General features: G+C 35.2%; 3 protein-coding genes across 4 annotated transcripts; 1 reads left to right on the top strand and 2 right to left on the bottom strand.

Moving 5' to 3' along the window:
- Positions 1-3,682: 3,682 nt before the first annotated feature.
- Positions 3,683-6,655, bottom strand: LOC138309134 (peroxisomal acyl-coenzyme A oxidase 1-like). The gene is made up of 4 exons (XM_069250285.1): positions 6,498-6,655; positions 5,905-6,095; positions 4,936-5,088; positions 3,683-3,822 (listed from the first exon to the last, which is right to left on the bottom strand). The coding sequence occupies exons 1-4, from the start codon at positions 6,603-6,605 to the stop codon at positions 3,696-3,698; spliced, it is 579 nt and encodes a 192-aa protein (XP_069106386.1). The 5' UTR covers positions 6,606-6,655; the 3' UTR covers positions 3,683-3,695.
- Positions 6,656-6,926: 271 nt separating this feature from the next.
- On the bottom strand, positions 6,927-8,895 carry LOC138308469 (X-ray repair cross-complementing protein 5-like). The gene is made up of 3 exons (XM_069249452.1): positions 8,751-8,895; positions 7,636-7,749; positions 6,927-7,137 (listed from the first exon to the last, which is right to left on the bottom strand). The coding sequence occupies exons 1-3, from the start codon at positions 8,763-8,765 to the stop codon at positions 6,934-6,936; spliced, it is 333 nt and encodes a 110-aa protein (XP_069105553.1). The 5' UTR covers positions 8,766-8,895; the 3' UTR covers positions 6,927-6,933.
- Positions 8,896-10,436: 1,541 nt separating this feature from the next.
- Positions 10,437-26,731, top strand: LOC138308468 (peroxisomal acyl-coenzyme A oxidase 1-like). 2 transcript variants are annotated; one of them, XM_069249451.1, is made up of 15 exons: positions 10,437-10,576; positions 11,563-11,725; positions 13,785-13,945; positions 15,145-15,252; positions 15,692-15,811; positions 16,540-16,655; positions 17,037-17,206; positions 19,439-19,601; positions 20,004-20,194; positions 21,008-21,160; positions 22,262-22,367; positions 23,328-23,474; positions 24,116-24,322; positions 25,273-25,918; positions 26,092-26,731. In XM_069249451.1, exons 1-14 carry the CDS (start codon positions 10,438-10,440, stop codon positions 25,354-25,356), a joined length of 2,028 nt encoding a protein of 675 aa, XP_069105552.1. In that variant the 5' UTR covers position 10,437; the 3' UTR covers positions 25,357-25,918; positions 26,092-26,731. The 2 variants fall into 2 exon arrangements, with proteins under 2 accessions (XP_069105552.1, XP_069105551.1); XM_069249450.1 differs by having other exon boundaries at positions 26,003-26,731.
- The last annotated feature ends 937 nt before the right edge of the window (positions 26,732-27,668 follow it).

Here is a 27,668-nt window from a genome sequence, read left to right as displayed (position 1 = left end):
AAACATCAACTTTACACCATTCATTCTTCAAAAAATGTATGTCTTAAACATCAACCTTACACCATTCATTCTTCACACAATTTATGTCTTAAACATCAACCTTACACCATTCATTCTTCAAGCAATTCATATCTTAAACATTATCTCATACCAAACATTCTTAAAATAAAACCAAATAGTTTACATCAACTTCATTCTTATAAATCAAACAATTTATGTCTTAAACATCAAGTGTATAACTAGCCCGAGATACTCTGGCCCTGACACCAGACTTAGACATTATGACAGATAGACGTCTGGTTTAGGGCCAGAGCACAGTAGTACTCAAAAACCTGGAATAAGCCGACACCGTTTGGTATCGGGCCAGGTACTCTCCGATTCAGACTGACCACCGAGAATCACCACTAAACTTAGTCTATTCAACAAATGAATACCATATCTACCCAAATATAGCAATCCGTCGAGATCAAAGAGGATTTGCATACTACGAGAAAATGGCGATGACGACGAGTGAAATTTAAAGTTGCGGAAAAGAAACTACTGTGTTGACACAATAGAACGTGCATGCCTGGTGAAATGGATGGCTATGAGTAGATAAATTATTCATTTGTTGAAAAGGCCAAGGTAAGTGGCGATTCTCGGTGGTAATATTCTGTAAGTAGTCTGAATCGGAGAGTACCTGGCCCGATACCAAATGGTGTCGGCTTATTCCAGGTTTTCGAGTACTACTGCGCTCTGGCCCTAAACCAGACATCTAACTGTCATAATGTCTAAGTCTGGTGTCAGGGCCAGAGTATCTCGGGCTAGTGTATAACAAACATTTGTGTGAGGCTTAATAGGTACATGAACCAGTTACATTTGACAATATTACTTAGTAAGCGTATATGTATGTCTAACAAACTTCAAAGTTTCTGTATTAAATAAATTTCATAAATTTGTTCATTTATCAAGTATAAATATTATAATGCCAATTTTTTGTCATTTAGCAAAAATATCACATATTTACAACCTGCAGTCAAATGTTAAGTACCTGTGGTTATAAAAAAAATACAGCAATGCGACTTATCTCTGTGGCTAGGGACAATGCAGCCATATATAAGGTTCTTATAGATATACAGTCTATTTGGTTTTTAGTAGTCAGGTTTATATGTTCAAGTCTAACAAGTTACAGTTTGGACACCACAGACATGTCGTTTTTGTTGAATTCTCCTCTCATCGGCTTAAGGTACTTATGGTAAGAATCCAGAACCTACAATTTATAATACAGATTTTAAATACTGTTTATACAATGTAAGACATTTTAAGGTACAATATTATAAACAAATAACTTTCATGTTTAAGGAACAATTCACTCAGGCTAATTCTTTTACATAAGCAAGAAGCAAAATATTGCATAAATGTATTGTTCTACATTTCTTATGAAACATAAAACATAAAATACTGACAAATTCCACGTCATTGTTCAGTATTTTAATTAATATCGTTGAAATATCAAATCGTTGATCAATACGATTAAGCAATTACAATATAGTTGCTGTATCCATACCCAAGCCAAAGTAACGCACGTTAAACAAATAAACTACATAACCACTGAGAAGGTGAAAAAATGATTTTTAGGCAAGATAATTCACCTAAGGTAAACACACTACTCTCCGAGCGATTTGAGCAGTTCTAGACAAAAGTTGCATTACTCTACAAGCAAAGGACAGGGTTCGGCATATAAGAAGTTTGACCACAATGTGTAATGGCGGACAGCGAGCGAGTTTGAACATCTACACACATGTCACAACCATGGGGTTTTCAGGCATATTACAGTAAAACCGACTGATCTAATTTCCATTAGAACTGTATTTTTCCCGATATATGTACTTTTAATTTTCTCTTAGACTGAATTGTCCCTTTAAGCAATTGGACACAGAAAATAATCAAATGCTAAAATTCTGGAGTAAAGCAGAACAAGAGATCCCAGAGGGATCTTGGCACCCACCAAAGAATGATCTATATCTGACAAAGGAAAGATGGATCTTTTCTCTACTTTTTAAACTTTTTCAAACATACTACATATCAAATTTGAGACAGATCGCTTCAGTACCTTTTGAGAAATAGCGGTAACAAACTTCAACTATCAAAATCCAAGATGACTCCCTTGACGGCCATCTTGTTGATCAATCGGTCCCAAATCACAATATGTACAACTAGGGCCCTAGGGGAACCTACATGTGAAATTTGAGAAAGATCCATTCAATACTATTTGAGAAATAGCGATAATAAACTTTGAATATAAAAATCCAAGACGGCTGCCTGGCAGCAATTTTGTTGACCGATCGTCCCAAATCACAATATGCACAACTAGGGCCCTAGGGGAACCTACATATGAATTTTGAGACAGATCCCTTCAGTACTTTCTGAGAAATAGCGATAACAAACTTTAAATAACAAAATCCAAGATGGCTGCCTGGTGGCCATCTTGTTAACCGATCGGTCCCAAAATGCAATATGCACAACTAGGTCCCTAGGGGAACCTACATATGAAATTTGAGACAGATCCCTTCAGTACTATCTGAGAAATAGCCATAACAAACTTTAATTATCGAAATCTAAGATGGCGGTCTGGCGGCCATCTTGTTCACCGTTTGGTCCAAAAATGCAATATGCACAACAAGGGCCCTAGGGGAACCTACATATTAAATTTGAGAAAGATCCCTTCAGCACTTTTTGAGAAATGGGGATATCAAACCTTAACTATCAAAATCCAAGATGGCCGCCAGGCGGCCATCGTGTTTTTCCTATCAGCCTCAAAATCTGTATGGCACAAATAGGGACCAAGGGTAACCTCCATGTGAAGTTTGAACAAAATTCCTTCAGTAGTTCTCAAGAAATATCGATAACAAACTTCAACTGTCAAAATCAAAGATGGCTGCCTGGCGGCCATCTTGTTTTTCCGAACAGCCGCAAAATCTGTATGGCACAACTAGGGACCAAGGGTACCCTCCATGTGAAGTTTGAACAAAATCCCTTCAGTAGTTCTCAAGAAATATCGATAACAAACTTCGACTGCCAAAATCAAAGATGGCTGCCTGGCGGCCATCTTGTTTTTCGATCAGCCTCATAATCTGTATGGCACAACTAGGGACCAAGGGTAACCTCCATGTGAAGTTTGAACAAAATCCCTTCAGTAGTTCTCAAGAAATATAGATAACAAACTTCAACTGCCAAAATCAAAGATGGCTGCCTGGCGGCCATCTTGTTTTTCCGATCAGCCGCAAAATCTGTATGGCACAACTAGGGACCAAGGGTAACCTCCATGTGAAGTTTGAACAAAATCCCTTCAGTAGTTCTCAAGAAATATCGATAACAAACTTCAACTGCCAAAATCAAAGATGGCTGCCTGGCGGCCATCTTGTTTTTCCGATCAGCCTCAAAATCTGTATGGCACAAATATGGACCAAGGGGACCCTCCATGTGAAGTTTGAACAAAATCCCTGCAGCAGTTTTTAAGAAATAGTGATAGTGACGGACGACGGACGACGGACGACGGACCACAGACGCAGGGCGGATTTGAATAGCCCACCATCTGATGATGGTGGGCTAAAAATGCACTGTCGGATCATGGTTCAAATCTGGGACCCTCAGAGCGCTAGCTCGATGACTGGTATGAATGGAAAAAACCAAAACCACCAAATTTGATTTATATTTCAAAAGCGTAAATAACTAACCCGGGATGCCCAAACTAACTGCTGTGTTGTGTTGTTCCAAGCTTCCTGCTGACTCTGACCTTCACTGACAAGGTTTTTTATTCTCAGTGCTGCAGTCTGAATCATTCTGGAGAAAACAAAAAAGGAGCAACTTTATTTTTGCTTCTATTAAATTTCTTGATTATCGTGATCTTAAAACAAGCTTGTGGAGTTTACCAAAATTAATCTAATTACTTAATTTTAGTTTCCATATGAATGAGCTAGATATTAGATTTTATTTCTTGAAGTATTAAATAGCATGTGAAATAAATTTGGCTCACAAAATCGTTATGGCAAAGAGATACTTTAAACTTCCCTTGCAAATATGTACATAGTATATATATACAATGTTGGTGATCAAGATTCAAATCCCAAAACAGATATAGAAACTGATGAGATCAATCTGCCATGCATGTTATCCAGGTTTGAAAATTAACACATATCCTACCATATATATTCAAGGCTGAGAAATAGAATTTCCATTTGTACCACATCATCAAAATACCAGGGGTTACTATAACTGTCATATCTATCCATGGACTACTGGTAAGTCATAGCAAAACTGAAGGATCTGTATACAACAACAAATGAAACAGGTAGTTTGGTCATTTGATGTATGTATATCAAAAGGATCAAATAATGGTATACCGGTACTCTATATCCACTACAAAGCACTATGTTACACTACAATACAAGATATAACCACTCCCTATTATGGGTCACATCAGCATGACCCCCTGGCCTCGAATTGGAACATCTCAGGACATACTATCTGTAGCTAGTATCCCTTTATACTTACGATTGAATCAACCACACCAAAGATTTCCTAGCTAGGCGACATGCTCATTGGCTAACCGTAGGGGTCATGCTGATGTGACCTTGAACAGGGAGTTGTTAGATCTTGCATTGGAGCGTAATGTAGAGTATCGTATATAAAGTGTAGCAGAATTACAAGTCTAATTTTTATTCAATTAGGTATGCTGTATGACTTTGAAGTTGGGCGTCACTTTCTGTAATCTTCAAAGGAAGTCAAAGGAAGGTAGGCCTGTGGTTGGTCAGGTTTTTTATGCTAAAATACTTTTACTTGATTAGTTTAGCTCTTACATAGTTTAGGGGAGGATATTACAAAAGTGATAGTAACCCCTGGAATATTCAGGATGCATGTACCATAACTGTAACAACAATTTAATGAATTACTTACCTGGTAGCTCTATGTTCGTATGCATTCACTAAGCAATCAAGCGTGACATCTGATGTCATGGATGATTTGGTGGACAGATTGGTACTCAGATAGGACACAAAACCAGGTAACTTTTCGCCACGCTCCACTTGAGCAAAACATTTCATCAAGTATCTAAAAAAAAAGGACTTTTATTATTGTGGCAAATAAGTTTATACCGTATAAAAATTAGTGAACTGTGTGTAGAAAAATCACTATGGGGGATGGGTCCTAGGATATGGAAAATGTAGAAATTCTTGATGGAAATTCTTGATGGAACCGGCCCGTGGATGCAGAAGTAAGAATCCAGGTAAATTTCAGCTTACTGGAAGGAACTACTTGTTGGTCTCACTCTTTTACATATTTTTTGTGTAGAATAATAGAGTTTCTCAATTACATATATGTCATTGAATTGAAAATGTACTACTCTGTAACAGGTCGATGGGTGATGTTAATGTTCTAAGGTCAGTAGTTAATATTCCCTTGGTTTTCATTTCACTAAATTCACCAATGGATCCAAATTCATGAAGTTTAATGCCGCATGAAATTTCCAATATCATGGTTATATAAGTTATAATATATTGTCTAAATATCGCTTTTAAAAGCCAAAAGTTAATTCGGGAAAATAAACCCCTGCAAATAAGTTCCAAACGGAAAATACATGAAATATTATGCCCACAAAATTTAACAACTTCACAGTAAAATGGCCTCTTGTGAATGTGCTGTACTATGTGTGGGGCTTGCTTGTTTGGTATGGGAGACTGTGTTACGTTTGTGTTGTGTCTCCTTGTGATAGAGAACTCTTGCCCTTTTTATAGTGCTATCTCATTGAGCCGTGCTGCCAAAGGCAACGGACAGCACACCCCACTCGGTCACATTATACCAGCAACAAGCAAACCAGTCGACCAACTTCCATCATTACTTATTGTACCTTTAGAGAAAGTTTCTTACCGAGCTGTTTGTAACATCATAACAGTATTCTCTCCCTCGTATGTACATCCTGGAGTTAAGTCGACATAGATTTTAGGAAGACCACTGGCGTGGGAGTAACCATGGCCACCACAGGCCATTCGGCACTCCTCTATCCCCTTTGTACATTCCCATGAAGCAAATGCCTTCAAACCTGATGAGAGTGCATGTAACTGCAAAAAAAAAAAATTTAAAAATAAAAAAATAAAAATTCAACAAAAATAGAATGGCTTATATTTCCATAAATGTCCAACAATTTCTCATGAACTTATCACTCATATTCTAAGAAACATGTCATCTTGAAAATATACTACCATTTCTTTTTTTAAATTGAAAAAAGAAATTGTTATGTATAGGTACAATAGAATTTTATGTCTAAATCATATATCTGAATTGTTGCAAAAAAGCTGGTAGACCTAAATATGTGATTTAAGCCACTACAAACTTAATATAGTTGACAATGTACAATTGCAATTACAATATTTTTTTAATTTAACTTCCATTGCCTCAGTAACCTCTCCTGATTTGATTTACCTCCCCTTATATGCCAAATAACCTCCCCTTTTTTGACTTACCTCCCCTATCTGATCAAGGTTTCCTTCCTCTATCTGACTAGTGACCTGTAGATATGTCCCATACACAATTTGTCCTGTGAAGTGTAATGCATAGGCAGTTGCCAACATTGGGAAGAGTTTGTGTTGTTGTGTCTGATAGTCTATTATCTGAGCCTCAGGGCCTCTGAAAATGGAAATGGAACAATTTGTTCCTTAACAGATAAATTTATCATATACACATTCAATTAATATTTTTGTCCCCATTCATTAAAGGCTGATGTACCATTCCATGCAATTTCCTCCCTGCCCCTAAAAAAAATTCTTAACGAATTATAATCAAAATCAAATACTGTAAACTTTTTTTCACATGGCGTGTCATACTCAAAACCTACCCGCTAAGGCAGATAACTCTGTAATATGCTCATACAAATTTCTAAAAACATATGGTCTTTCACTTTCACAGCATGATAAGGATACAATCTGCGGAAATGTTGCTCGGCTGAATGTCATTCTGTATTATGTTGAGCAGGTCAAAATCTGCCACGCCTAGGGGGCGTAGGATAGTGATGTTCTCATAACTGTCACCGTCAGCTAAAGGGTTATCTGTGTCCGCTGTCCCAAACAATATCACAGCAATTTCATCTTTAGACTCTGCAAATACCTTTCAAACAAAGAAGGCAGTCAGAAAAAGATATTATTTTCTCATTTTATATCTAGGTAAATTAATACAATGGTTTGTTAGGTGATATTTTTTTTATATCAGTTTTCTATTTATTTTTTTTACATTTTCAAATTACATCACATATAATTGTTTATGATTGTAAATTATTTAATTATCAGAATTCCTGGAATTTGTAATAACTGGATTGGACTGTACATCACATTAACTCAGTTGCTGATAGACGTTTTACCTTCACTGATCAATATAAATATATATAGCAGTCACTTTAATTATAGACATAAACCTTACACACAACGCATCGTATTATAGAGGTACTGTCCATCAATTAAAAATAAACTAAATTAACTTATTCACTCCTGAAAATTCAAAATGAACTGTTCCAACATTTGAAGTAAGTGAATCCCCATGTCTTGGGGGTGAATTAGCCAACTTATAGCATATAACCAAGCAAACAATAATTTCAAGCTTTAAATCTACCTTTCTCTGGACTATCATAGTCATAGCCTCAATGGCCGTCTGTAGTGAAGTTGTCTCCCCTGCCGGGGCCTGGTTCATGGACGGCCCGACATCCACCACAATGGCAATGGCTTCCTGCAAATTTAAACAATGTTTTGAAATTATTGTACAAGAATTTTTAACTGTTACAAAACGTGATTATTTGTGAATTTATCTACATGTATTCCTAAAACATAATATAATTTTTTTGTGTCTTAAAAGACAAAGTTTAAAATTGATTTTCATTAAACTAACATAAAATTAAATGACTGCATAATATGTGAAAATGGTGGTTTTATTTTTCAAATCACATACAAAGAGGCTTTATACAATTAAGTATACTGGTTAAATTGTAACATGTGTATGTCATAAAAGTAAATAACCAAAGTATCAATGCATGCATGTGGACGGATAACCATGCCTAAAACTCAGCTTCTAAAATAAAACTTCCGATCACTCCATTTGTAGTTCTAAAGCTTCTTGAAGCTCTGCCATCTATTAGCAGGAACACTTCTCTTTTGATCTCCTCAGAAGATAATCGCAAGCAAATCAAATTTGCCTTATTTACAGTAACACTATGACCGCCATAAAATAATTAACTTCAATACCTGTTGTTTGAATGTAGCTATGATTTATGTTATCTTTCATTATACATCAATCATGATCTTCCATTAAAATAAACTATTAGCAGTGCCATTTTGCCATTTTGGGTTGCCTCCCTTTAATTTGTTTACATGTTTGTGTACACTCCCACATTGTTTACACGACACCTGTATTATGAACAACTCATTTGTAACTCTATCATGCATCAGACGTTAACTTGTTCGTTCGGAGAATAGAATACATGTAAAGCATTGACAATGAACTGGTGTCAATATCACTCAAAACTTTGCTTTTTCAATATCGAAATCATTGGCAGTTTTTTTGCAAACCATTCCCCCGAGAAAAACATAGTTTCACAAATATCTAAACATATGCATCGTCATTCTTGTGTGTTATTATCATCACAAAGTAGTCGTTTATCTGTATAAAACGATACGTTAGGCTTAAACAGTGTGTCAACATGAAAATCGAGAAGGTTATTGCTGAGCACGCACCTTGTTTGCCGCCATCTTCAATCAAACTGCCAAGGGAGGCAACCCGTGCTAACAGAGGGGCGTTTCAAAAGCTATTTGTACATGTAAAAGTACATTCGGAAACAACCGGTTCGACCGTTTGTAAAAGTCTTTGGCCGTTTTCGATTATTAATTAAAGACGGACCTGGGGAATTTTCATTGTTTTCAGACGAGCCTAAGCAAAGCCCTCAGAGGCCTGTATCAAAATCTGCAGGTCAATCAAGATTCATACTTGAAATAATGACTTTAATCAATGGTCGAACCGTTTGTTCCAAATAGATATCTAAACGAAAACGGCCATTATTTCAAGTATCAGAAACATATATACACAATCTGATTAAAATACAGATCCTTATTATCACTACGTTTGATACGAGGATCTGACAACATCCCATTAGGGGTCACGTCAGGATGACCTTTGGAAATGACCAATCAAATTGGCACTGCCAGAATCTTGACTGGGGTCGAACTAGTTTCAAAAAGCTATCCGAATTGTTTTCGTGTACGTAGTCATCTCGCCCAAAGTGCACAACAATGCTTAATGTGTTTGCTTACTGGGACGACATGGCGTTAACAATTGACGTAGAACTGTGTAAAAAATGTATTTGATCTGGAGTACACGTGGTAAAAGGTCATCCAAACGTGACCACATATGGGATATTGTCAGATCCTCTATTGAACGGAGTGGTTATAAGGATCTGTATTTCAATCAGATTGCATATATACATAGAGATTGGAAACTCATTCTATGTCCTTGTTGACAGGCAGAGGGACCGCCGGTTTATAGGCACTTTGCCTTGGCTAACTACTTTTAAGAATAGGGGGAGCTAATGTTGTCACCCCGGCGTCGGCGTCGGCGTCAGCGTTGGCGTCCCATTTCACGTTAAAGTTTTTGAGCAAGTTTCTGTTTCGTCAATTGTTTAAGCTTAAGTCATCATAAATGTTTATTATTTTATTTTCCTAATGTGTATGGATGCTGAACGTGATAATACAACCAATTTGGGGCCCTATAGGTTTTTTTGAGTCTGTTAATTTGTCATATTTCCATGTTAAAGTTTTTGAGCAAGTTTCTATTTTGTCAATTGTTTAGCTTAAGTCATCATAAATGTTTATTATTTTATTTTCCTAATGTGTATTTTAAACTTGTTTTAAGTAAAAGTTTTAAAAAACTATTTTAAACTTGTGGCAGTTTATTTTTAAGTGCTATTTCATGTATTTCATCCTCACTTGATTGCAAAAAAGATGCCATTATTTTTCACATAGACTCATAACATTTTCTGTGTTTACCTTAAAAAAAATTATACTGCAAAAGAAGACATTTCAACTTCTGTCGGAGGCAAAAGACTGAAGGCACTGCTTGATATTTTTGAATAGTAAATACTTGAACATCAACTTCTTCTGAATAGGTGAGCTTTGCTGTTCTCCAACAGCTCTTGTTCTCGTTTGTAGTACCATGTAGAGTATGATTTTTACCTTTTTTATCTAGACCTCATAAAACGTCTAAAATTGTCATAGGGCACTCTGGTGGGTCCATGATTATATATACCTAATTATCCGATCACTGTGTCTTGTATGGGTTTCCGAGTCTCCAACTATTTACTTTTGATACCACCCCCGACTGCTACTCTATTTTGGAACTCTCTACGTTAGAAACCAGTAAAACATCAAAATGGCTGCACCCAAGAAAGGAAGTATGACTGTAAATCCAGACTTAGCAAAGGAAAGATCAAGAGCATCCTTTGATGTGGAGCAATTGACTTATGCCCTTTACTTTGGAAAGGGAATGACAGAAAGAAAAAGATATCTAGGTACGGATATAAACGCTCCAGAATAATAGCAAAAATGCAAAACATAAATGATGATCAGTTGATCAATACAAACTGTATGACAGTGGACTTTGATCATTCGCTTTCATCACATCACTTTCTGAGTTCTCACATTTTTTTTCGATATATGCTAAGTAATTTCTCCGTGTCGCGTATGTATCAAATGATATTTATTCCGATAAGATTGAATATTGTTAGTTACATAATTTGTAATCAGCAGATCCTGATCATTTGATACATGAACGATCACAGGCGTCTGCTTCTGCTTTGATAAAAAAATATAATAACCTACCCCTACTATATGGGATAGAATATTTTATTTTTTTCAAAACCAGATGCAGACGCCAATGGTATGATCACGGCAAATAATAAAGGTTTCATAGAAACAATTAATTATTTTTTTATAAAGTATGTATACATGGTAAATAGAAAATGAAATTTAAATGATTTATATCAGAGTGTTGTTGATATTTGAATTAAGGCACTGACGAGAAAAACAATGTAAAAAAATAAGTTGACAATAAATATGTACATTAAAAAGGAATACTATTGTCAATTACTGTATAATCAGAAACCAGGGCTCGCGCTGTCAGTCGCCATAATTGCGTCAATGGCAAATTTCAATTGGCGAATCCAATTTTTGACCCAGAGCTAGCCCTGGAAACATATATATGTATATATGTTTGTGGTAAAATGGAACTCATTTACGTACAACATGATTCCTGATAATGTTTGTGCAGGACTATTGTTTTTGTTGGTAATGCAATGACCTCGAAAGATGATATTCCCACTAACATTATTTCAGCGGGAAGATTACAAAGAATAATGTTCTGTCACCACTGGAGGTACTATAATATCACCCAAACATCATCAGGTATCATGTGGTACAAGAATTAGTCTTATTATAAAAGTTGCCTAGCTGGCTTATATAGCTATATCTTATGTTTTTCCTACTTTTTCGCATTCAGAAAATCTTGCCATTAATGATCCAGTGATCAAAGGATGCAAGCCATGGGCATTTTGCTCTCGAGAGGAAAAGTATGAGATGGCTCTAAAGAAACATCTACATATTGCCAAGAAAATAAAGGAACATGGACTAGAGCAGGACTGGGATAAATTCTTCTATACAGAGTAAACAAACTTTAATAATGAATTAATATTTGCTAGCCTACAATTTATTGAAAGTTAAACTCATTATCCCAGAAGAAGAATTTAAATTCTTCTAGTTGAAAAGGCTGGAATACAGTCGTTCATTTTGAAATTTCAAGGATAAATGAGTAAAATTTGTTATTTCACTTAAGTATTGAAGTCACTTTATTTTAATTTCATCGGGGTATGAAAGAAATTTTGTTTGCAAACTGTGTGAATCCGCGTAGCAGATTCTCACAAAGGTTTGCAAAAAAAATTTATTTCATAACCCGATGAAATTAAGAAATAGTGACTTCAATGCTAATAATTAATTTTCCAGGCTACTTTATAAAATGGAATACGTTTACACGTACGATTCTATTGATTTTTTTCCAAGGGATTATTTTTTCAAAATCGATACGCAACGTCAATGTTTCTATTGTGACGCCACGATAGCGTCAGGTTTCCGTGCCACTCCCAGATTTTTTTTTTCATCATGGAATGAAAAAAATGAAGGCCAATCAGAAAGCCAGAAACAAAGAGAAAATTAATTATTAGCTGATAATTGTACTGTGGATTCGTATACGTAATACTTTATAACATTAAAATCGAAGAATTAACTTTTGATATACATGTTTGTTATTAAAGTACACTAGGCTAGCTATATTTGAACAAGAAACTAAAATGTCACATAGAAGAGAATTTTTCATTACCAAATTATTATACAACCGCTACAATTTCAAAAGGTGTAATAGTGATGTTGAAATGGAAGTTCAAATGGTCGCATACAGTTGATATACATGTGTATTATACATGTGTATTCTAACTTCCTTTTAGTTTACTCTTCTTATAGGCCAAGACAACCATGTCTGTTTAGGGTTACATTGGCAAAAAAAATAGAGTCAGTAGGTCGGGAGGATTTTTTTTTCTCATGTCTTTCATTCTAAAATAATGGCCAGAACCTGAGTCTGAGATCAAAACCCAGATTTTAATTTTCTTCGAAAAGTGGAAAAAAATTACCGGATAGGGTCTGATGTATAGAATGGATTTAACGTAGACCGTCCCTTCTGTGACGTCATACGTTTGTTACGTCGCTATCCGAATCCCGGCAAACGTATTTTATTTCTCCGTACCCATCTATTACAACTCGCTTCTGAAATCGGCATTCGAGCAAGTATTTCGTCTAGAACCTTTTCGAGTGTTTACTTGAAGTGTATCAATATAAAGGTGTGCCAATCGGTAAAAACCAACAAGGGTAGATGAATAACATTAAACGTTGAAAAGTGCTACAGATTCGCCTATTTTTTAACATTTTCAGACCAAAAGTTAAGGGGCTGTAGGAAGCAAATCGGTCATAATTTGAAAAATAATGCGGTGAGGTATACTTTTTATTGGCTTATCGTATTGCAAATAAGCCAGTCTTCATGGAAATTCTAACAAATCGATTTTTCTTGAGATCATTTTTTCAGAAAAAAAAGAAAACATTACTATTTTTATGCAATTTTTCACTAAAATTGGGTCCGGACTTAATCTTAAAATAAAGATATCTCGTTTTATTGTGGAAAACCCAGCTTATTGGATATAGTAATGAATTCTATATCACCTACTGAAGGTATGAACATGTTACAGGTATATTATTTATATGTTAAGGGATGCTACAGGGAGGAAATATCATTTATTTAAAAATTCTTAAAATCCGGATTACTAAGTCATTTGTACATATCTTTAAGCAACCCTGGAAGAAAAATTAACCCAGTGACATATGATTTTTATGCGGTTTTTGTGATCAGAGTATACCTAAAATCAAAATATCAAAAAATGAACGAAATCCATGAGAGGAAACCAGAAGGGACGGTCTACCTTAATTATTAACTAAATAAAGCGAATCTAGCCATTCAGAAAATTCCATGTCCAAGTGTTCAGTTAGGTCCACTACATTTACTGGTAATCATTTTCAATAAATTATATCAAATATGAATGGAAATTTTGAAACCTGCATTTGGAATGCAGTTAGTGGATTTTGACCTTTAACCTTTCGCCACTTACTTTGATTGGCCAATAGAGCAGCAGCATGTCACGAGAACAGTCCCATCGGTCTCCATGACACCATGTTCCTGCCAACACTGAGAAAGCAGGCTTCAGAGGAACAAAAGGAAAAGTTCCTTCCATTGGCAGAAAACATGACAATCATTGGAACCTATGCACAAACAGAATTAGGGCATGGTATGTTTATATTTCAAATAATTCGCTTTAATTTTTCAGCAAAATTGAGGATGATTTGTTTAGAATAATTGTCTTAACATTGTCAGTTTAGTGTTTCTTTACAAGGAAGGACAGGGCCATTTCATGTATATGGTTAGACTGGTTGGACCCTTTATAAAATTAATCTATTTCAAGCATATATCCTGACGGACCTGCAGGTTATTATTCAAGCCTAAGTGGACTTTGCCAAGTTTCATCTGAAAACAATATAAAAAGTTTCATCTGAAAACAATATAAAATCATGATCACGAGGTTTGTCATTAATTAAAAAAAAAAAAAATGACTAGATACAACCAGTCAAACTGTATAAATGAAAGCAGCTCATGAATCTCTCTGTAAGACACTTTAAGTTGCTATTAAGTTGTATTAGGAACATACCCCATATGTCATCAGTTTGGTAGCCACCAGCTACTACAAGCAGACATGGATCCAAAATAACCATATTATATAATAAGGTAAGACTTCTGAATCAATACCTTAGAAAATTTTATTTCACAAATCTTGTATGACGCTTTAACACATTGCTCAAGATGTATAACTTTATATAATTATCGAATACTACCGGGTACCTATAACCCTTTACCATCTTGATTCTTCATATACAAATATTTAAAAACCAACATATTTTCGTGACAACTGAATTTCGCGCTTTTCTGCCGAACAACTGACATGTTTTCACAATTCTGTTTCACAATTTAGGCTCTTATGACAATACTTTGTTTAAAACAATTTTGCGGGTACCTGTTTTCGTAAATAAGTTGGTTTGCAACTAAATATCATACTTGATAAATATAGTTGCTTTTGGTTATATTATGAGCTATTGATAGACTTTTAATCTGAATAACCACATGGATCTTTAGGCATAAAGACATTATAATTTACTATAGTTTATTCTGTATTTGCATATTACAGACTGAGTTATCTGCCCTTGCAGGTATTGATTGTGATGTCATGTGTTTGCAAACATAACGTCACACTTTCCAGAGAAAATGGCAGGAATTGCGCATACAAAATAATGATGTCACAGTGCATAATATCACAGTTTTCAGAGAAAACAATATGAATTTCGCTCACAAAATATGATGTCACAATGGATACCACCCAAGGGAGGTAACTCTGTAATGTGCGAAAATGGAAAGACTGTTTGGTTATCTTTATAGGAACCTTCATTCGAGGACTGGAGACTACTGCCACCTATGATCCACAAACAGATGAGTTTGTTCTTCATTCGCCCACATTAACATCTATGAAATATTGGCCAGGAAACTGTAAGTATGTAAGACACATGTTTTTCCCATACTTCACAGGGATAAACAATGGTTGCTAGCGAAAAGATATCCCTTTTCACTTGACAGACCCATATAAGATTATATTAATCTTATTATACAAGTAGATACATTTTATCCATTCCAACCTCAGTATGTGTTTGATATTGGCCAGGAAAATGTATGTATGTAATTATTATACAAGTAAATACATTTTATCTCCACCAGCATCAGTATGCATTAGACAATATCAGATTTGGAAATTACACAACATTTCAGAAAAATCAATGTCATAACCCATTTTAATATATACTACAAATAGGTGTATCTTCACTCCAAAGATTCATCAATGAGCTAGTCAGAGTCTAGTGATGTCAGAATGATTTACATAATGATTTATTTACAAGGCTTCTAACCATCACGCTATTTTGTGTTCATTCAGTGGGGAAAACTGTAAACTATTGCATCATAATGGCCCAACTCTACACAAAAGGAAAATGTCACGGGATCCATACATTCCTACTGCCCCTTAGGGATCTACAAACCCACGAATCGCTGCCAGGTATGTTATACTTGGAACTATTCCGTCTTTGTATATAACAGAGTTATCCACTCTTGACAGTAAATCATAGTAAGCGCCCATGTCCCTATAAGCGCCTCTCCCCTTTTTAAGGCCTCATTTCAAAGACCGAACTATCAAAACTGTGTACATGTAGGTTTGAAATAATTTTGTCTTAAGCACTGTTATTTTTTTCATTTTCAAATGCCCTGGGCTCTTTTTTGGTCAAATACAGTACTCTGAGGCACAAATTTTACCATGATTTACATTAAAAAGTATTGTCAGAGCCCCACATGTGATTACGCTAGAATGATAATTGTAGTGTAATGGGTCTCTCGCGATGAACAAAGTATGGCTATGCCCAAAAAGTTGACATTACAAATCAAATTAAAATTTTATATAATGAAAATACATAAACAAAAATTGAATTTTTACACAGTTATCATTACATTCAATACCTGCCTCCAAGACAACTGAGGAAAATGCAAATAAAGAATTGTAAAACAGCATTTCATATTTTGTTACTGAATTAAGATGTATTTTCATATCTTCGCCAATGACTACAGGGCTTACATAACATGCATATGATATGTGGATCTAAATCTCAAATTTTAAACTTGACAAAAACAGAATCACAAGGCAATACCACAATAAGTTTCATTATAAAGAGATATAGTCAGAGTAGCTATTAGAAATTAAGGTGATGTTAAATTTTAACTTTTGATTTTTAGGAATTGAGCTTGGTGACATTGGCCCAAAGTTTGGATATGGTACTAATGACAATGGTTATCTGAGACTGAACAACGTCCGGATTCCTCGCGATAATATGCTGATGAGGTACTCAAAGGTAAGTACATATGTATTACATAGTTCCTAATTACAGTTACCTCCCTTCTGGGTAGGAATTGATTTTGATGTCATGTGTGTGCAAAATGGCAGTTTGTTGCGCGTTTGCTCAGGATTGCAATCTTCAAACCAAATCTTGACAGAAGTTTAAAATAATTCATAAAACAATTTTAATACATAATACAAGTTTAAAAAAAATTCGCTACCTAACCATGGCATGTTAAGATTAAGTGAAATAGCACACAACAACTGCACATCTTGTCCAGAATTGTCTCAAATTTTCTGGGACTAGACTTATCCGGAAAGAATTTAAAGTATGGAAAGGGTTAATGTTTACTTAAAAGTGTTCCTTCTTTAATGGGGCTGAATTTTCTTTACTCAGGTTCTGAAGGATGGGACCTATGTGAAGCCCCCTAACGCTCGTCTCTCTTACGGATCTATGACCCTGGTTAGGGCTGTCATTGTGGGAGACGCATCACGGGGACTATCACAGGCATGCACTATTGCCATTAGATATAGCGCTGTCAGACGTCAGACTGAGATCTCACCAGGGTAAGAGTTATCTCCCCTCTACTCACTGGAGTCAAAGTTATCTCCTGTCTACTCACCAGAGTAAAATTAACTCCTTTAACTCACTAGGTGAAGAGTTATCCTCCCTCTTTTCACCAGGGTAAGAGTTATCTCCCCTCTACTCACCAGAGTAAAAGTTATCTCCCCTCTACTCACTATGGTAAGATTTATCTCCCCTTTACTCTCTAGGGTAAGAGTGATCTCCCCTTTACTCACCAGAATGAAAGTTATCTCCTATTACTCATTAGGTTAAGAGTTATCTCCCCTATATTATCCTCTATGATTGTTTCACTAAGGTAAGAGTTATTTCCCTTAGGTATCAATCTCTGGCATGGACATAAGTCTGGGAGTCACCCTACAATCTTGAGGGTTTCCTTTAGATACTCTTGTTAATTCTCACTCTACCCTTTGCATGCTTATATCCATCCTCGATACTCCAGGGGTTCCGATCACTAATGATCGCTACACCCCTGGCAGTTCAGCGGAAAACATTTGACCAATCACAGGCTAGCAAAGATTTCCTTTGAAGACTACAGAGAGAGCGACGCCTAACATCAAAGCCACACAGTCAACCACAGTGTACCGTTATATAACGGCTCTTTTGATGTACATCGTAAGACTAAATTACCTGTTTTATTATGTTGCCTCCAGTTTTACTATGAGATAGTCCAGGGGTGTAGAGATCGTAAGTGATCGGAAGCCCTGGAATATCGAGGATGGCTTATATCCAGGCTATTAAGAGTGAGTGTGTATAAGTTAAAGAAACTTATTTTCTTGAATAATTAAGTTTTCTGTTTTACTTTCTTTCATGAAGGAGATTATAAGGTTGTCCAACATTCTGGAATATGGCTTCTAGTCAAGGCAGATACTGTTAAGGTAGCTCCATACTTTTGCAAAAACCCATGTCATTTTTTTCTAACAGGTCTTATTTTCTTGCATTTTTCATGTAGATTTCAAATCTGTAAAGATAAATGGGTGTTCTCGAACTACTTTTTGAGATATTTGAGCTTGAATTATACCATCCATGCAAATTTGCTGACTGAAAATAGAAAAATTTATAAAATTATGTTTTCTGTAATATTAGGGTGAATGTAGTCTCGATCCTGTTGAGTTTTTGTCCTAAATTTCTTACGATAGAACAATATACAAAACTATTTTATTTTTACAAATGCTAACTAATTTTTGTTATTTCCCAGGACCATTTCTATACGTAATTACCATGTTTTGCCATATTTTCGCCCGTAAAATATCAACGAATAGGACAAAAAGGAAATGAAAACCCATGTCAATTTCACAATATTTGTATATGATATGTCCAAGGTAATATGTTTTTCAAATATCATATAAAAACACGGGGTCCTCGATCAAAATTTCACAATTTTGTAAGCTTGAAGTTTGTAACTCGCAACCCTACCCCCATTTCATCCAGTGCTAAGATGGGTTATATTTGACTATTTTTTGAAAATCATGCCGCAAAAAAAACATTCCACATCAGTTCATACGTTTTTGTGATATTATATCTGGTTTATGTCTGTTTGTTTTTATGATTTTCTCCAAATTGTGTGTTTAAAGGAAATCCGTATGCGATTTTTTTAGAATTCCGGAATTTCCATCCGGCAGGGTCCTGTCTTATGATTTATAGCGACGAACGGCACTTCCGGTGTTTAAAAATCCATTCCCATTTACGACAGGGACCGCAAAAACCTCAGAGATAGCATATAATTTTTCACTTCACTGCTTTTATTTGATTTATTTAATGATTTTAAACATTCAATATTATATGTAGACAATTTTCACCTATTGAAAAAATATCCAAGTGTGATGTCGTTGCGTATCGGAAACCATTCTGGAATTCAAAACAACCTCCGCAACTTCCGGTATAGCGTCATATGAATTGGCGCGATTTTCAAAAGTATGGACCTACCTTAACCAACTTTCGTTCGAGGCTACTAAATTTTATGATCAATTGATCACCAAATCACCAATTGATTTGGATCGGAAAATTCGAGAAAAAATAAATGCCATGTGAAAAAAAGTTTACAGTATTTGATTTTGATTATAATTCGTTAAGAATTATTTTTAGGGGCAGGGAGGAAATTGCATGGAATGGTACATCAGCCTTTAATGAATGGGGACAAAAATATTAATTGAATGTGTATATGATAAATTTATCTGTTAAGGAACAAATTGACACATTTATTGTTCCATTTTCAGAGGCCCTGAGGCTCAGATAATAGACTATCAGACACAACAACACAAACTCTTCCCAATGTTGGCAACCGCCTATGCATTACACTTTACAGGACAAATTGTGTATGGGACATATCTACAGGTCACTAGTCAGATAGAGGAAGGAAACCTTGATCAGATAGGGGAGGTAAGTCAAAAAAGGGGAGGTTATTTGGCATATAAGGGGAGGTAAATCAAATCAGGAGAGGTTACTGAGGCAATGGAAGTTAAATTAAAAAAATATTGTAATTTCAATTGTACATTGTCAACTATATTAAGTTTGTAGTGGCTTAAATAACATATTTAGGTCTACCAGCTTTTTTGCAACAATTCAGATATATGATTTAGACATAAAATTCTATTGTACCTATACATAACAATTTCTTTTTTCAATTTAAAAAAAGAAATGGTAGTATATTTTCAAGATGACATGTTTCTTAGAATATGAGTGATAAGTTCATGAGAAATTGTTGGACATTTATGGAAATATAAGCCATTCTATTTTTGTTGAATTTTTATTTTTTTATTTTTAAATTTTTTTTTTTTGCAGTTACATGCACTCTCATCAGGTTTGAAGGCATTTGCTTCATGGGAATGTACAAAGGGGATAGAGGAGTGCCGAATGGCCTGTGGTGGCCATGGTTACTCCCACGCCAGTGGTCTTCCTAAAATCTATGTCGACTTAACTCCAGGATGTACATACGAGGGAGAGAATACTGTTATGATGTTACAAACAGCTCGGTAAGAAACTTTCTCTAAAGGTACAATAAGTAATGATGGAAGTTGGTCGACTGGTTTGCTTGTTGCTGGTATAATGTGACCGAGTGGGGTGTGCTGTCCGTTGCCTTTGGCAGCACGGCTCAATGAGATAGCACTATAAAAAGGGCAGGAGTTCTCTATCACAAGGAGACACAGAAACACAAACGTAACACAGTCTCCCATACCAAACAAGCAAGCCCCACACATAGTACAACACATTCACAAGAGGCCATTTTACTGTGAAGGTGTTAAATTTTGTGGGCATAATATTTCATGTATTTTCCATTTGCAACTTATTGGCAGGGGTTTATTTTCCCGAATTAACTTTTGGCTTTTAAAAGCGATATTTAGACAATATATTATAACTTATATAACCATGATATTGGAAATTTCATGCGGCATTAAACTTCATGAACTTGGATCCATTGGTGAATTTAGTGAAATGAAAACCAAGGGAATATTAACTACTGACCTTAGAACATTAACATCACCCATCGACCTGCTACAGAGTAGTACATTTTCATTCAATGACATTTGTGTAATTGAGAAACTCTATTATTCTACACAAAAATATGTAAAAGAGTGAGTCCAACAAGTAGTTCCTTCCAGTAAGCTGAAATTTACCTGGATTCTTACTTCTGCATCCACGGCCGGTTCCATCAAGAATTTCCATCAAGAATTTCTACATTTTCCATATCCTAGGACCCATCCCCCATAGTGATTTTTCTACACACAGTTCACTAATTTTTATCCGGTATAAATATTTGCCACAATAATAATAGTCCTTTTTTTTAGATACTTGATGAAATGTTTTGCTCAAGTGGAGCGTGGCGAAAAGTTACCTGGTTTTGTGTCCTATCTGAGTACCAATCTGTCCACCAAATCATCCATGACATCAGATGTCACGCTTGATTGCTTAGTGAATGCGTACGAACATAGAGCTGCCAGGTAAGTAATCCATTAAATTGTTGTTACAGTTATGGTACATGCATCCTGAATATTCCAGGGGTTACTATCACTTTTGTAATATCCTCCCCTAAACTATGTAAGAGCTAAACTAATCAAGTAAAAGTATTTTAGCATAAAAAACCTGACCAACCACAGGCCTACCTTCCTTTGACTTCCTTTGAAGATTACAGAAAGTGACGCCCAACTTCAAAGTCATACAGCATACCTAATTGAATAAAAATTAGACTTGTAATTCTGCTACACTTTATATACGATACTCTACATTACGCTCCAATGCAAGATCTAACAACTCCCTGTTCAAGGTCACATCAGCATGACCCCTACGGTTAGCCAATTCAGCATGTCGCTAGGAAATTTTTGGTGTGGTTGATTCAATCGTAAGTATAAAGGGATACTAGCTACAGATAGTATGTCCTGAGATGTTCTGATTCCAGGTCAGGGGCCATGCTGAGGTGATCCATAATAGGGAGTGGTTATATCTTGTATTGTAGTGTAATGTAGTGCTTTGTAGTGGATTGAGAATACCGGTATACCATTATTTGATCCTTTTGATATATGTACATCAAATGACCAAACTACCTGTTTCATTTGTTGTTGTATACAGATCCTTCAGTTTTGCTATGACTTACCAGTAGTCCATGGATAGATATGACAGTTATAGTAACCCCTGGTATTTTGATGATGTGGTACAAATGGAAATTCTATTTCTCAGCCTTGAATATATATGGTAGGATATGTGTTAATTTTCAAACCTGGATAACATGCATGGCAGATTGATCTCATCAGTTTCTATATCTGTTTTGGGATTTGAATCTTGATTACCAACATTGTATATATATACTATGTACATATTTGCAAGGGAAGTTTAAAGTATCTCTTTGGCATAACGATTTTGTGAGCCAAATTTATTTCACATGCTATTTAATACTTCAAGAAATAAAATCTAATATCTAGCTCATTCAAATGGAAACTCAAATTAAGTAATTAGATTCATTTTCTCTACAAACTTGTTTTAAGATCACGATAATTAAGAAATTTAATAGAAGCAAGAATAAAGTTGCTCCTTTTTTGTTTCTCCAGAATGATTCAGACTGCAGCACTGAGAATAAAAAACCTTGTCAGTGAAGGTCAGAGTCAGCAGGAAGCTTGGAACAACACAACACAGCAGTTAGTTTGGGCATCCCGGGTTAGTTATTTACGCTTTTGAAATATAAATCAAATTTGGTGGTTTTGGTTTTTTCCATGATGAAATATTTAGTGTACCTCTTGAATTGTTTGTTTGTTTTTATCTGCTTTTCCTGATGAAACTGGAGGGTACTTTTTCATCTCTTTCTGTCCATATTTCCCTCCATCTCTGTTTGCGAGAGATTTGTCAGCGCTCTCGCAGCTTTTAAATTTTTAACAGATTAGTCACTTTCAACTTCAAATTTTATTTTTGTACAGAATAACAGTGAAAATAAGATATTCAGTTTTTATTGTTTGTGTAAATAATCACAATATATTTTAAAAGCATTAGGAGGTTTCAGGATTCACATCAAGGTAAATTTCACTTTTACTATTTCTTGGAAATAGATGTCCGATTGTTCTTTTCGTTGCATCTTGGTTACTCCAGGGGTTAATTTTACGGACATTATTTCCACCTCTGGTCTATCTCTACTCTTATAGTAAAAGTGAAGGCATGCAGTTCAAGAGAGAAATCTGACCAATGACAGGCCTGCAAAGTCTTCATTAGTTTGAAGACAACATGGAGAGCAATGACAAACTTCAAGGTCACACAGTCAACCACAGAGTACTCATATACAGCTTTTGTTTGATGTGCATCAAAGGACTAAATTACATGTTCTGTTCTGTTGCCTCCACTTTTACTATGAGATAGTCGAGGGATGGATATACCCACAGTCACAGTAACCCCTGGAGTATCGAGAATGCTGGGATATTTACATTGTATTTGATAAATCACTTCATTTCACAAATTGTGGAAACTAACGGGAAATATGTATTGCTTCATGTTGATATTACATATATCGAGGCAAACCAAGACTTGCAAAAAAAAAAAAAAATGTCATTTACATAATATCTCCACATATGAAATGAACACTCATTGATAAGATCCTGTATATACATGTTTAGATTTTGTCATTCACAGGCCCACTGTCATACCTACGTAGTAAAGACGTTTGTTTCAATGCTATCGGGAGGTACCGTGGAAGGCCCTGTACTAAATGTGCTAACATCACTATGTAAACTGTATGCTGTGTATGGTGTTATTCAGCACATGGGAGAATTTATACAGGTAAAGTCTTCTAGTTTACTGAGGTTTGTGATAATAGTGATGATATAGTTTACCCATTCACCCCTGAAGATGCACTTAGATTCTTCTAGTTCAAAGACTAGATTAGTCCATTTGGGAATTGCAGGGGTGAGTGAGTTAAAGTTCACTTACAAAACACCATGATTTAATGTTACAGTAATGACTTTCCAAAATTAAGAAAAAAAGAGATAAGTCTTTAATTCTAAATGTCAAACTGAACTGAAATGTGAACTGAATGAGATGTATCTAATTCTGCATCAGATAATTTCTCCTGTTTTAGTCATATGTGACACATGTTCAATATTAATTAAAAAATATGTAATATACAATGTATTATTATGAATTAAAGTAGAAGAACTTTAATTTTGCGAGATACCTTGTACGGTATAGCTGGTTATTTGCAGGGGTCAAAATTTTTCGAGACTTGAACTAAAAAAAAAATTTGAATATTAGCAGTTTTAAATGTTTGCTATCCATCTTTAAGAGTGTTACTCAACATTTCTCAGATCAAATTTTTACAGTCATTTTTATGGTCCTATGAAATTGCAAAAATAACGTGCCATATGGTATACACTTCAAAACTGGGGTGACATTGATTTTATAAATCCTGTTCTTTTGTACAGGATGGCTACCTCAGTACCACCCAGGTGGACATGGTGATGAACAAACTGATGAACCTTCTAAAGGAGATCCGCCCCGATGCTGTCGCACTGGTAGACGCTTTTGATTATCCAGACGCTATGCTCGGCTCCTGCCTTGGTCGCTATGACGGCAATGTGTACCAGGCTCTGTACGAGTACGCCAAGTCCTCACCACTCAACCAGAAAGATGTGAGTATTATAGTAATAGTCTATCCACTACTGCTGGAATGGTCCGGGGTTCAAACACATCCCTATGAATTTTTTTCCAATCCTATTACATTTGGTACCCCTGTGGCCGAAAATCCTGTTTTTAGCATTCGGAATACACTGAGCAGAGGGATATTCCAACCTGGGTTGTGTATGTCGAGTCTTCGAGGTGAAGATTATAAAATGGAGGGAAGACTATAATGGTCCTGAATCCAGTCATTCGCCAGTGACCAGTCATCGAGCTAGCGCTCTGAGGGTCCCAGATTTGAACCATGATCCAACAGTGCATTTTTCTGCTTTACTACAGAATTTTAGCATTTGATTATTTTCTGTGTCCAATTGCTTAAAGGGACAATTCAGTCTAAGAGAAAATTAAAAGTACATATATCGGGAAAAATACAGTTCTAATGGAAATTAGATCAGTTGGTTTTACTGTAATATGCCTGAAAACCCCATGGTTGTGACATGTGTGTAGATGTTCAAACTCCCTCGCTGTCCGCCATTACACATTGTGGTCGAACTTCTTATATGCCGAACCCTGTCCTTTAGCTTTAGGTAATGCAACTTTGTCTATAACAGCAATTACAATTATAGGTGAATTGTCTTGCCTAATATGCTTAATGTATGTATCAATTTGATTAACGTGCGTTATTTGGCAACGATATTAATACAGCATCTATATTGTAAATTGCTTAATTGTATTGATCAACGATTTGATATTTCAACGATTCATAATTAAAATACTGAACAATGACGTGGAATAGTCAGTATTTTATGTTTATTTTCATAAGAAATTAGAACAATACATTTGTAAAAGAATTAGCCTGAGTGAATTGTTCCTTAAACATGAAAGTTATTTGTTTATAATATTGTTACCTTAAAATGTCTTACATTGTATAAACAGTATTTAAAATCTGTATTATAAATTGTAGGTTCTGGATTCTTACCATAAGTACCTTAAGCCGATGAGAGGAGAATTCAACAAAAACGACATGTCTGTGGTGTCCAAACTGTAACTTGTTAGACTTAAACATAAAAAAGGTCAGGTATAAACCTAGCTACTTAAAACCAGAATGAATCTGTATATCACAAGAACCTACTACATGTATATGGCTGCATTATTCCTTACCACAGGGATAAGTCGCGTTGCTGTATTTTTTTTTATAACCACAGGGATTTAACGTTTGACTGCAGGTTGTAAATATGTGATATTTTTGCGAAATGACAAAAAATTGGCATTATAATATTTATACTTGATAAATGAACAAATTTATGAAATTAATTTAATACAGAAACTTTGAAGTTTGTTAGATATATACAGTATATACGCTTACTAAGTAATCTTGTCAAATGTAACTGATTCCTGTACCTGTTGAGCCTCACACACATGTTTGTTATACACTTGATGTTTAAGACATAAATTGTTTGATTTATAAGAATGAAGTTGATGTAAACTATTTGGTTTTATTTTAAGAATGTTTGGTGTGAGGTAATGTTTAAGATATGAATTCCTTGAAGAATGAATGGTGTAAGGTTGATGTTTAAGACATAAATTGTGTGAAGAATGAATGGTGTAAAGTTGATGCTTAAGACATAATTGTGTGAAGAATGAATGGTGTAAGGTGGATGTTACATAATTGTGCGAAGAATGAATGGTGTAAGGTGGATGTTTAAGACATAAATTGTGTGAAGAATGAATGGTGTAAGGTGATGTTTAAGACATAAATTGTGTGAAGAATGAATGGTGTAAGGTTGATGTTTAAGACATAAATTGTGTGAAGAATGAATGGTGTAAAGTTGATGTTTAAGACATACATTGTGTGAAGAATGAATGGTGTAAAGTTGATGTTTAAGACATACATTGTGTGAAGAATGAATGGTGTAAAGTTGATGTTTAAGACATACATTGTGTGAAGAATGAATGCTGTAAGGTTGATGTTTAAGACATTACATTTTTGAGTGAATGATAAAAGACACAAGTTATAAGACAAAGAAAGAATTTTACTATACATATAACTATGGTAGGGTGATATAAAGGTTTACACGTGGGTGATCTGATGGTGTAGAAGTTAAGCAGCTCGCCTTTCACCTAGCCGGCTGGGGTTCAATGCCCGGCACGGACATAAAAAGGTTAGGGGTCACCTGCCCGATCACGTGGGTTTTCTCCCACCACTCTGGTTTCCTTCCACATTAAGACCCCCTCGTGCGCTTGCATCCAGGCCATCAGCCATAACGTTTATTGTAAAGATTTGCCTTTTATTAATTGTAATATTTGCCCGAGGGTCAATAAACCTTCATATCACACTGTCACTGGGGGACAGATATTGTTTTTATATCCTGAAAATAATGAGTGATTTGATATTTATATATATATATATATATTCTGTATTAAATATTTATATATATATATATATATTCTGTATTAAATTTTATGATGTCCGTTATATTGTTGTACAATCAGAAGGGGGATAACTCCATGTGAAAAAGATGGCGGTTTGGAGGCACATCCCACTGGGAAACACAATATTTTATTTTCTGGCCATCTGATGTGTTTCAACTATAAACATGAGGTATATAATAGTTCAATTTGGTGTTATTATGATAAGATATATATATCAAAGATGCTACACCACTGACAAATGGTATTTTTTCTCTATCAAAAACAAGAGCAGACGAATTATTATTTTTCTTTAGGTACAAAAATTACTGACTTTACACCTTTACCACCATTGAAAAGTTTGAGCTTCTAATTTTACTTGAAGATGAAAATATCAAAAATAATTTCTTGCATCCTGAAAAAATTCAGTGGCACTATGTCCTATATGGAATGAAGCACTGATTGTGCATACACCAAAAGCAAAATAAATTATTTTATTTTTGTGTTTAATTAGACAGATATATGCATGATTTAACACCAATAATTGTTCAAGTGATGAGTATGTTTATGCTCTGTCCGTGGTGGAGCCTTTTTTAGTGATATATACATGTTGAGGAGTTATGTTGTAATGCAATAAATGGTACATATACAGTGTAATAAGACTTGAATGTTACAGTTTTGGAGTCGTTGTATTGATCAAACACGCATCTAAATATTTGGTTACCGTACAGTATTAATAAGAAATAGATTTGGGAATTTTACCACAAGTGTGATGTTTTGAAAATTTATCTTAAATAGTATGGTCACATTTATTTAACAGTTCCTCAAAATAACAAAAGTTTGTCTCAAATCATCAGCATTATGATTCCGTTATATAGTTTATTATGGTACAGGTATGCCTCATTTTGATATCGGAGAGGTTACGCAACCCAACGTGTAAGTGTAAACGGG

The sequence above is a fragment of the Argopecten irradians genome, chromosome 15 (assembly GCF_041381155.1).
Source record: "Argopecten irradians isolate NY chromosome 15, Ai_NY, whole genome shotgun sequence".
Classification (NCBI taxonomy): Eukaryota; Metazoa; Mollusca; class Bivalvia; order Pectinida; family Pectinidae; genus Argopecten; species Argopecten irradians.
This window is presented reverse-complemented; position numbering and strand designations above follow the sequence as displayed.

Bases quoted from the DNA above. Each gene is read 5' to 3' on its own strand.
- LOC138309134 (XM_069250285.1), bottom strand. From the start codon at position 6,605: ATGTTGGCAACTGCCTATGCATTACACTTCACAGGACAAATTGTGTAT. The intron at 6,096-6,497 runs GTAAGTCAAAAA...TTTTTTTTGCAG, and splicing joins ACCTTGATCAGATAGGGGAG to TTACATGCACTCTCATCAGG. The intron at 5,089-5,904 runs GTAAGAAACTTT...CTTTTTTTTTAG, and splicing joins ATGATGTTACAAACAGCTCG to ATACTTGATGAAATGTTTTG.
- LOC138308469 (XM_069249452.1), bottom strand. The intron at 7,138-7,635 runs GTAGATTTAAAG...TTTGTTTGAAAG, and splicing joins CTATGATAGTCCAGAGAAAG to GTATTTGCAGAGTCTAAAGA.
- LOC138308468 (XM_069249451.1), top strand. From the start codon at position 10,438: ATGGCTGCACCCAAGAAAGGAAGTATGACTGTAAATCCAGACTTAGCA. The intron at 22,368-23,327 runs GTTAGTTATTTA...TGTCATTCACAG, and splicing joins AGTTAGTTTGGGCATCCCGG to GCCCACTGTCATACCTACGT. The intron at 24,323-25,272 runs GTGAGTATTATA...TATAAATTGTAG, and splicing joins CACCACTCAACCAGAAAGAT to GTTCTGGATTCTTACCATAA.